Raw genomic sequence first — 11964 nt, 5'->3', positions numbered from 1 at the left:
TGACGATGTGTGTTGGAAGTGATTCCAAGGTTGATAAGATCACCATCGCACACTCCCCCTACCTTCGGGATTAGAGTTGGACCTAGATAAATGTTATTTGGTGTGAGCATAAATATGATCGGTTCATGTTTATTGCAATACGGTTTTTCATTTAAGTCAAAGAATAATTGTTGTTCTGTTTACATGAATAAAACCTTCTATGGTCATACACCCAATGTAAATGGTTTATTGAATCTCGATCGTAGTGATACACATATTCATAATATTGATAAAGTTGATAATGATAGTGCAACATATTTGTGGCACTGCCATTTTTGGTCATATTGGTGTAAAGCGCATGAAGAAACTCCATGCAGATGGACTTTTGGAATCACTTGATTATGAATCATTTGATACTTCTGAACCATGCCTCATGGGAAAGATGACTAAAACTCTGTTCTCCGAAACAATGGAGCAAGCCAATGACTTATTGGAAACAATACATACTGATGTATGCGGTTCGATGAGTGTTGAGGCACGTGGCGGATATCGTTATTTTCTAACCTCCACAGATGATTTAAGAAGATATGGGTATATCTACTTAATGAAGCACAAGTCTGAAACATTTGAAAAGTTCAAAGAATTTCAGAGATAAGCGGAGAATCATCATAACAAGAAAATAAAGTTTCTATGATCTAATCGCGGAGGCGAATATTTGAGTTACGAGTTTGGCCTTCATTTAAAACAATGTGGAATAGTTTCACAACTCACGCCACCTGGAACACCACAGCGTAATGGTGTGTCCGAACGTCGTAACCGTACTTTACTAGATATGGTGCAATCTATGATGTCTCTTACCGATTTACCACTATCATTTTGGGGTTATGCATTAGAGACAGATGCATTCACGTTAAATAGGGCACCGTCTGAATCTGTTGAGACGACACCGTATGAACTATGGTTTGGCAATAAACATAAGCTACCATTTCTTAAAGTTTGGGGTTGCAACAAAAGGCTTCAGCCTGATAAGCTCGAACCCAAATCGGAGAAGTGTGTCTTCATAGGATACCCTAAGGAAACAATTGGGTACACCTTCTACCACAGATCCAAAGGCAAGATCTTTGTTGCCAAGAATGGAACCTTTCTAGAGAAGGAGTTTCTCTCAAAAAAAGTGAGTGGGAGGAAACTAGAACTTGATGAGGTAATTGTACCTTCTCTCAATTTGGAAAGTAGCTCATCAGAGAAATCTGTTCCCGTGATGCCTACACCAACTAGAGAGGAAGCTAATGATGATGATAATGTAACTTCAGATAAAGTTACTACCCAACCTTGTAGGTCAACCAGAACACGATCTACACCAGAGTGGTACGATAATCCTGTTTTGGAAGTCATGTTACTAGACCATGGCGAACCTACGAACTATGGAGAAGCTATGATGATCCCAGATTCTGATAAATGGCTTTAGGCCATGAAATCTGAGATAGGATCCATGTATGAGAACAAAGTGTGAACTTTGGTGGATTTGCCCGATGAAGACTGACGCTGATGGTAATGTTACTGTCTATAAAGCTCGACTTGTTGCAAAAGGTTTTCGACAAGTTCAAGGAGTTGACTATGATGAGACTTTCTCACCCGTAGCAATGCTTAAGTCTTTCCAAATCATGTTAGCAATTGCCACATTTTATAATTACGAAATCTGGCAAATGGATGTCAAAACTGCATTCCTTAATGGATTTCTTAAAGAAGAGTTGTATATCATGCAACCAGAAGGTTTTGTCAATCCTAAAGGTGCTAACAAAATGTGCAAGCTCCAGCGATCCATCTATGGACTGGTGGAAGCATCTTAGAGTTGGAATATGCGCTTTGATGAGGTGATCAAGGCATATGGTTTTATACAGACTTACGTTGAAGCCTGTATTTACAAGAAAGTGGGTGGGAGCTCTATATCATTTCTGATATTATATGTGGATGACATATTGTTGATTGGAAATGATATAGAAGTTTCTGGATAGCATAAAAGGATACTTGAATAAGAATTTTTCAATGAAAGACCTCGGTAAAGCTGCTTACATATTGGGCATCAAGATCTATAGAGATAGATCAAGATGCTTGATAAGACTTTCAATAAGTGCATACCTTGACAAGATTTTTGAAGGAGTTAAAAAATGGACCAGTCAAAGAAGGAGTTCTTGTCTGTATTGTAAGGTGTGAAGTTGAGTAAAGACTCAAAACCCGACCACGGCAGAAGACGAAAAGAGAATGAAAGTCATTCTATGCCTTAGCCATAGGTTCTATAAAGTATGCCATGTTGTGTACCAAGCCTATTGTGTACCTTGCCATGAGTTTGGCAAGGGGGTACAATAATGATCCAGGAGTAGATCACTGGACAACGGTCAAAATTATCCTTAGTTACCTTAAAGATAACCAAGGAAATGTTTCTCGGTTATGGAGGTGATAAAGAGTTCATCGTAAAGAGTTACATCGATGCAAGCTTTGACACTGATCTAGATGACTCTAAGTCTCAATCTGGATACATATTGAAAGTGGGAGCAATTAGCTAGAGTATCTCCATAAATAGCTTTGTAGACATAGAAATTTGCAAAATACATACAAATCTAAATGTGACAGACCCATTGACTAAACCTCTCTCACAAGCAAAACATGATCACACCTTAGTACTCTTTGTGTGTTAATCACATGGCGATGTGAACTAGATTATTGACTCTAGTGAACCCTTTGGGTGTTGGTCACATGGCGATGTTAACTATGGGTGTTAATCACATGAGGATGTGAACTATTGGTATTAAATCACATGGCGATGTGAACTAGATTATTGACTCTAGTGCAAGTGGGAGACTAAAGGAAATATGCCCTAGAGGCAATCATAAAGTTGTTATTTTATATTTCCTTATTTCATGATAAATGTTTATTATTCATGCTAGAATTGTATTAATCAGAAACTTGATACATGTGTGGATACATAGACAAAATACTGTATCCCTAGAAAGCCTCTACTAGACTAGCTCGTTGATCAAAGATACATGTGTTATCATTTGATAAATAGGATCACATCATTAGGAGAATGATGTGATGGACAAGACCCATTTGTTAGCTTAGCATTATGATCGTTTAGTTTTATTGCTATTGCTTTCTTCATGTCAAATACATATTCCTTCGACTATGAGATTATGCTCCTGGATACCGGAGGAATGCCTTGTGTGCTATCAAATGTCACAATGTAACTGGGTGATTATAAAGATGCTCTACATGTATCTCTGAAGGTGTTTGTTGGGTTGACATAGATCGATATTAGGATTTGTCACTCTGAGTATCGGAGAGGTATCTCTGAGTCCTCTCGGTAATACACATCATAAGAAGCCTTGCAAACAAAGTGACTAATGAGTTAGTTGCAGGATGATGTATTACGGAACAAGTAAAGAGACTTGTCGGTAACGAGATTGAACTAGGTATGAAGATACCGACGATCGAATCTCAGGCAAGTAACATACCGATGACAAAGGGAATAACGTATGTTGTCATAACGGTTCGACCGATAAAGATCTTCATAGAATATGTGGGAGCTAATATGAGCATCCAGGTCCCGCTATTGGTTATTAATCGGAGAGGTGTCTCGGTCATGCCTACATAGTTCTAGAACCCATAGGGTCCGCACGCTTAACGTTCAATGACGATATTGTATTATATGATTATGTGATTTGGTGATCGAATGTTGTTCAGAGTCCCAAATGAGATTAGGACATGACGAGGAGTCTCAAAATGGTCGAGAGGTAAAGATTGATATATAGGATGATAGTATTCGGACACCGGAAGTGTTCTAGAGTGTATCGGGTACATATCGGAGTACCAGAGGGGTTACCGGAACCCCTGGGGAGAAGATATGGGCCATATGGGCCATAAGAGGGAAGCACACCAGCACACAAGGGTTGGCGCCCCCCCCCCTTTGGCATGTGGCCGAATAGGAGAAGGAACAAGGGGGTTTCGGCCCCCCTTCCTTTCTCTCTTCCCTCTTCCTTTCTTATCCGTCAATTATGGAAGGGGGGAGGCCGAATTGGGGAAGACCCTAAGTAGGATTGGCCTACTTGGGGCGCCCCTAGCTGCCTCTCCTCCCCTCTAACCTATATATATGTGGGGAGGGGGGCGCCCAGAACACAAAAAACATCAATTGTTAGCCGTGTGTGGTGCCCCCCTCCACAGTTTACACCCTCAGTCATATTCTCGCGGTGCTTAGGCGAAGCCGTGCGCGGATCACATCACCATCATCGTCACCATGCCATCATGCTGACGGAACTCATCTATTTCCTCAACACCTTTGCTGGATCAAGAGGACGAGGGACTTCATCGAGCTGAACGTGTGCAGAATTTGGAGGTGTCGTACGTTCGGTACTTGATCGGTCGGAGCTAAAAGAAGTTCGATTACATCAACCACGTTGTCAAACGCTTCCACTTATGGTCTACGAGGGTACGTAGACACACTCTCCCCCTCTTGTTGCTATGCATCTCCTAGATAGATCTTGCGTGAGCGTAGGATTTTTTTTGAAATTGCATGCTACGTTCCCCAACACGTCCATATAACTAAAAATTGCCATGCTCCATAAACTATGCCATGATCCCTTGAACTAAATTGCCATGCTCCATAAACTAAATCAGCCATGCCCTCCTAGAACTTAAATTGTCATGTGGCAAAGACCTAGAAAAAATGCCATGATGTACAATTGAAGAGTTGTCGCACTATATTGAAGAAAAGAGTTTGTCATTGTAGGCTATATAAAAATTGCAATCGAGGGCATGCATAGAAGAACAAAAAATGCCCGGTGAAGCTCGGCGGGCGTCATGGACGGGCTGGGGAGAGTTCCTGAGAGAGGGGGAGAGATTAGAGAGAGGGGGAGATGGAAGAGAAAGGAGAAAACGAGAGGAGGGAGGAGGAGAAGCAGCGTGGGGTCCTGGTGCTGGGCGCCGGTGTTGCGGATGCTCGCCGGAGCACGGGTGGTCAATGCTAGGAGAAGAGAGGCAGTGGGGTGCACGCTGGAAGATGCGAGGAGAGAAAACACACTCGTTCGGGTTGACTCCAGACACACCGAAGGATTGGTTCTGCTAACGTGGCGCTCTCCTCAACTTTAAAAGTTGTGCAGTGCGACGATGGCGACGAGCGCGTTCGGGTCGGGACGTCAGAGACCTGACATTAAGTAGTTATCATTTGGGTATTATTATTAGGTATAGGTATATATTATTTTTTTCGAGAAATTAGGTATAGGTATATGTATAGATATAGATATAGATTGAGGGCTACTATTTTTTCAGGGCAAAGTAAATATAATTGAAGGTTACCTTTGCCGTCACAGATTTTCACAATGGTATGTTACATCCAGTGCCAAACTAAACTAAAGAACCGACCAATCTATTGTGACTAAATCTACGAGAACTATTCTGTGTTGACTTATTAATTCACTTGTTGTGAAGTTTAAAATGAAGCCTACATACTTTTCCTCCTGGTTTTTTATCAAAATAAATAAATACTTGTCATCTTTTCTAGCAGAATCTTTTGCTTTGTTAATGGAAAATACTAAAAGCATTTCCCGCGCTTCGCAGTGCGGCACCTCTGGCAGAATCTTTTGCTTGCTGATTGTCCACGACTGCCCTACACAACCGAGGCCCATTTTGCACGATCGGGGTACGGTTTTCTTCCTATTTTTTATTTTTATTTTGCTTTTTATTTTTTCTCTGTTTGGTTCTCCTTTTTTCTCATCATTAATTTTTTATCTCCTTTTCTTTCTTTTGTTTTTCCTATTTTTATAATATAATTTTTTAACAAAGATATGGACATTTTTTTACACGTGAACACATTTTAAAATTACACTATTTAAAAAAGTTATGAACACTTTCCTAAAATTATAGGAAGAAATTCGTTAAAAAGTGCCATTTTTTTTGTAAAATGAGATGACATTTTTCTCAATTACACTAAGATTTTTGGAAGAATATGTGACACTTATTGTTACATGAACCTCCTCTAAAATTACATGAACATATTTTAATAGGTGAACATTTTCTAAAGTCAAATGAACATTTTTAAGAATGGTAATCACACGAACTTAGTCGAAAACTCGAAATAGGTGGGCACTTTAAAGAAAGTCGAACATTTTTATTTTATATTGAATAATTATATAAATAAATATAATATTCATTTGGAGATATAAAAATCAATTTATGGGCAGCACCAAGCCAGCCCATTAGCATCGGCTATAGGCGATCTAAGGGTAATGCTCGCTATAGGAGCTACATAGTAGCACGCTGGCTCCTTTTTGGCACCTGGTTGGAGATCACTTTGTGTACATTTGTTTCTGGGATGAGCAGTGTTCGCTTGTTTGTCCTTCTTATGGCGGCTGATAGTTCTTCTTCTTCTTTTGTTTGAGTTGTGGCACTCGTTTGACAAGCAGACATTGTTATTGTGCGAAAAAGTGATGAGCAGGGATACATGTGACCACAATACAAAGCAGATGCCAACCTTTAATAAAAGGGGACGGGCAGCATGAGAGGTGTGTGCTCTCTAAGCGGCTCATTCCTGCCGAGCTTAGAGAGAAGAAAGACTAAAACTCCCACACACTGACAAAAGGGCTCCACAATTGTAAAACAAAAAATTGGATACCTCAATTAAATGTAAGGACTTCAAAATTAGAAAGCGAACTTAAAGATGATGTGTTTTGTTTACTGGATTTTAGTTCATAGGGTAGCATTGAGCTATCAGTCGTAAAAGAAGATGTCTATCAAGTTATGAGTCAACCGAATACACTTCCTGTATTTGCAATCTTATCTCTACTGAGCATGTATGGATCCAATACATTAATTGGATGAACATCTATTATGTGCCATGTATTTATGTTCTATTTGACTATATACTTTAGGAGATATGGTTCTCTTTAGCCATTTCTTTGAGTAACGGGTTGTGCACTAGCAAATTTCACAATTAACTCCGATTTATTCTAAAAGCGACTCCTCTTGCAACATCCATATTAAGGTACCATATGGTGAAAAAGACACGCACCTTGGTGAATAGATGCCACTTTTTGAAAAGACATATTAGAAAGGAATGAAAAGAGCACAATAATAACAAGATTAACAAGGTCGACTGGGGGGGGGGGGGTGTGAATAGGTGACTAACGATTTTTATTCTCTTTTCCAATTTTAAGGGATACAACAAAAAATTAGATTATCTAGATATGTAACTAGATAAATAACCTATATGCAAAGCACACAAATAATAACAAGCTAGAAAAGATACACAATAAAGCTAGCTTGCAACAAGTAAGTGTAGGAAAGAAGTCCGCAAGTGGAGACAATGATGTAGCTCCCGGAGTTTCCTCCTTTGGGGGAGGTATGTCTCAGTTGGAGAGGTGTGGCGGCACGATGCTCAACAAATGCTACAATGACTGACCTCGTTCTGCTCGCGCACCCGCACAATAAAAGGTGTTTCGATTCCCCTATGCGGTGCCCTTGGAGGCGGCAATCGAAACCTTCACAAACAAGGTTGGGACGATCTCCGCAACTTAATTTGAGGCTTCCAACAACACCATGAAGCCTCATCACAATGAATTTGACCTCAGAGGTGACCTCTTTTGTCTAGAATACCGAAACAAGAGTAACAAGATCTAGAAGCGAAAGTAGGAGGAATCAAATTTCCTTTGGTGAAAGTGTAAATCTAGGTCTTCTTTCTCTCAAATCCTAGAATGTCAACGAGTTTGAGTGGCTAGGAAGAGAGATCAGGCAAGATAAAACTGATGGCAACAATGGAGGACAAAGAGCAAAGAGGTAGGTCAACTTGGGGAAGAAGACCTTCTATTGATAGTCCTCACACAAATCCAACCGTTACACAGCTTTTGCACTAAGTGGTACTACCCTCTGGAGAGCACTACTACCGTTGTTCCATTCAAACTGCACTCCGAAGGGCTAAGCTATACCACTGCATAGGACCTTGATAGTACCACCCTAATACTGTAGGCAAAACAGAGGGAATGAACCATTTGTGATAGTTCACCCAACACTTGGTCCGGTAGTTTCGCTCCCATACGGGAGCGGCACTACCGGTCATGGGGACGGTATTACCACAAGGTCACATGGTCCGGTGGTCCGTCATTCCTAGAGGGCCTGATTAGGAGGTGGCTTTGCGGTTCGTGCGGGTCAAGATTTCGATGCTACGTGGACAACCAAATAGATCAAAATTGCATCAAGCGAGGCAACCAAACATTTCCTAAGTTCCCCTAAGAAAGAATATATATTTGTCTCACATGTCGGAGACAACACGGGGTACACACGGCACATCACAACATAGTGCTGAAAGTTGTTGAAAGCAACTGATATTTTTGTCAAGTGAAAGGCAAACCAGCTGGTATGTGAGAGCCAATAACACATCGGCTAGCACCTGGTATTCGACGGACGACGGGGACATCGAGCAGAACGTGAGGATGAAGGAGCCTATTCCCTACGGACATGCTATTTGCATATGTCATACACAAGTAGTAGTACATATTTTATACTCCATTTACTCAGACGACGATCACATTCGAGCGGCTAAAGCCATGAAAATCAACTGATAAAATAACCGCGCGTATCCCGTAGTCAACACGCCGTGTTGTTGCCCAGTTTATGAATGATTGATCAAATGAACAATAAGCAGCCGAGAATTCATCACAATACTAATAGCTGGATGCATTGCTTCATGTCCGTACGGCATCATCCGCCGTCAAACAAGTCCAATTCATTTCTAATTCCCTCCTAGTTATAGTTTCTCCGTCCCTCACTCACTTTCCATTACAGCTCGATCACTAGCTAGCCCATTCGATCATCTGTTGTAGCCTTGTAGGGCTCCAACGTTCGCAATGGCCTCCTCCCCAGCCGCAGCGTGCAGCCTGCCGACGCGCACCGCGCCTTCCCTCGACGCCGAACCTGCGGACGAGGCCGGCCTCCGCCGCCTGAGACGCCGCCGGCGCCGCCGCTGCATCTGCATCTGCGCCCTGGTCACCCTCGGCGTGCTCCTGCTCCTGGGCGTCACCCTCCTCGTCCTCTTCCTCACCGTGTTCCGTGTGCGCGACCCCACCACGCGCCTGCTCTCCACCCGCTTCGTCGGCCTCGCGCCCAGCCTCACCCAGCCCAACTTCACGCTGCTGCTCACCGTGGCCGTGCACAACCCCAACCCGGCCTCCTTCTCCTACGCCTCCGGCACCACCGGCCTCTGGTACCGGGGCGCCCACGTCGGGGACGCCCAGGTCGACCCCGGGCGCATCCCTAGCAAGGGGGACGGGGTCGTGCAGCTGGAGATGACGGTGCTCACCGCCGGCTTCACCAAGGACATGGCGCAGCTGATAAGGGACATCGAGGCCGGGTCGCTGCCGCTGGACGCCAGCGCCAGGATCCCGGGGAGGGTGGCCGTCTTGGGCGTGCTCAAGCTCAACGTCGTGGCCTACTCTGACTGCCACATCGTCGTCGGCTTCCCGGACATGGAGATCCGAGGACAGGACTGCCGCGACCACGCTAAGCTCTGATCAGCTTGCTTGTTGTTCGTTTTATGGCATGCCGCATGACAGGGAGAGCGTGCTCAATGGTTCTCGAGTTTCTTATATGGTGCATGGCCATGATGATACTTGATCCTCTCTATACTCTAGCGTTGATGAATTGCTCTTATGTCTTGGTCTCTTCGTGTATAGAGGAAACAGGTTTTATTTTATTTTATTTTCCAAGGAAAGAAACAGATTTGTTCACTAGTACTGATGTGTTTTGTTGTAAAAGCTTTTAGTTGATCAGGCGTATATGTTATTCAGGCTGTGCTTGGCAGCTCGCTATTTTTGGAATATTTGGACATTACCGTGTGTTTTCCAGAAATCATGGTTTTCAGAACATTGATGCGCTTGGTATCAACAAATACTACAGTTTTATTAATCCTACTAGTATCCCTAACAACGTGGTTTGTTTTAATACAATCTCTGTTTTCAAATGTAAGATGTTTTGAGAAAGAAGTCTCGACTTTTTTTTTCTAAACCAAACTGAGGAAAACTGTGATTTTTAGAGGGAAACATTAACTGGCGACCGTCCGCCAGCAGAGATTTCGCAGTGAACAACCGTGCAGGAACCGCCGCCGCTGCTGTTTGCTCCGCAGGAGCTTGAAGACCGCTCCTATGGCGCCGCCGCAGCTACCTGCCATCGTGGTCGTCGTCTCCAGTAACCTCCCACGCCTCCTCGCCTTGATCGGCGTCTCGAACACCGTCGCGAGCCCGGAGTGCACGTCACTGTCTGCGTGCGCTTCAGGTCCACCTCTCCCAAAACCACATATAGTTTCTTTCTTTTTGAAATGGCAGTGCACATTTGCCGACATCTTACTATTGTGAGAAACTTCACACGAGATATTAGTGCATCATTGACCATTTAGGCAATTGTTTTGATACATTTTGCCGTGTACAACAATACTTGTCCCCTTGCATTGGCAATTTTGAGTTGGATTTTTGCCATGGCATTTTTGTTACATTCTTGCAAAATTTCGGCTAACTATATGAGAACCTAATGCTTGCTCTAATCCCCACATGGCCACGTGGCATTTATGTGAAGTGGCTTGGAAAATGTAACAAAAGTATTTTTTAAGGACTCCCAAATTATATTTGATCACGTGGCATTTACGTGTGAAGTGGGCATGGCCAATTTCTGAAAGAAATTCATATGGCAAATTCAAAACATAGCAGAAAATCATATGGCAAATTCAAAAACATGGCAGTTTTTGTATAGTGAAACATAGCTTTTTTTAGAGCAAATTGCATTTTTTTTGTCACATGGCATTTTGTGTGTGTGGTGGCTAGGCAAAACTATCATGCATCAATAAGTTGTTCTCGATTCTTTTTGTTTCGAGATAGTATCAACTCATGAAAAAATTTGATTGCAAATGTTTTTGTACTAGGTATATGACAAGTTCACATGTGCAAACAATGTTCACATGTGCAAACAATGTCCACATGGCTAATTCCTAGAGTTTTGTCATGGGAAATAATGTTTTAACATGTCAATTTCCTAGAGTTTTTCCTTAACGTCTACGCGTGAAAATAATTCTTTAACATGGCAAATTCATGGAGTTGTCATGGCATATATTTTTTTAAACATGGAAAATTTGTTACTTTGTGTTCAACAAACTTTTGTTCTGATGCTTGTCATGTGTAAAATTCATTATAGGTAGCATGACATTTTTACCTTTTTAGACCATGGCATTTTAACTCATTAGACCTTGTCATTTTTATTGTTAAGATGATGGCACTTTTCATTATTAATAATAGGATGTCAATTATATTAATAAGAGGAAGGAATTTTAATAATTAATAACATGACATTTTTATATTTAACAACATGGCATTTTAATAGTTAATAACATGACATTTTTATTAATAACATAGCATTTTTATTAGTAACATGTCAGTTTTAATAAATAATAACATGGCAGTTTTTCAATAAGAGGATGACATTTGTGTAATTAACAACATGGCATTTTAATAGTTAATAACATGAATTTTTATTAATAACCTGGAAATTTTTAAATAAGAGGATGGCATTTCTATAATTAACAACGTGGCATTTTAATAGTTAATAACATGGCTTTTTTATTAGTAATAGGATGCAGTTTTATAACTGATAACATGACATTTTTATTAATTAGAGATGTCAGTTTTATTTATTAAGAGCATGCCATTTTAATAATTAATGACATGACATTTTCTTAATAATAGGATGGCAGTTTTTATCAATAACATGGCATTTTTAATATTAGGTTCAGGCCCATAAAATGGCATTTATTTCCACAAGCATGGTATTTTCATAATTTTTTTTGAAGAGCATGTCATTTTTTTCAAGAGCGTGGCATTTCTTTTACATAGATCATGCCTCTTTCATTTTTGTTGAGCATGACATTTTTTGTTTGAAAGAACATGGCATTTTAGCATATAG

General features: G+C 41.3%; 1 protein-coding gene across 1 annotated transcript; it reads left to right on the top strand.

Moving 5' to 3' along the window:
* Positions 1 to 8761: 8761 nt before the first annotated feature.
* Positions 8762 to 9801, top strand: LOC123162706 (uncharacterized). Its single transcript, XM_044580480.1, has one exon. The coding sequence runs from the start codon at positions 8868 to 8870 to the stop codon at positions 9528 to 9530; it is 663 nt and encodes a 220-aa protein (XP_044436415.1). The 5' UTR covers positions 8762 to 8867; the 3' UTR covers positions 9531 to 9801.
* The last annotated feature ends 2163 nt before the right edge of the window (positions 9802 to 11964 follow it).

This window comes from Triticum aestivum, chromosome 7B (assembly GCF_018294505.1).
Source record: "Triticum aestivum cultivar Chinese Spring chromosome 7B, IWGSC CS RefSeq v2.1, whole genome shotgun sequence".
Lineage (NCBI taxonomy): Eukaryota > Viridiplantae > Streptophyta > Magnoliopsida > Poales > Poaceae > Triticum > Triticum aestivum.
Note: the sequence above shows the minus strand (reverse complement) of the source record. Positions and strands in the feature narration are given on the sequence as shown.

Coding starts and splice junctions, on each gene's coding strand:
- LOC123162706 (XM_044580480.1), top strand. CDS start 8,868: ATGGCCTCCTCCCCAGCCGCAGCGTGCAGCCTGCCGACGCGCACCGCG.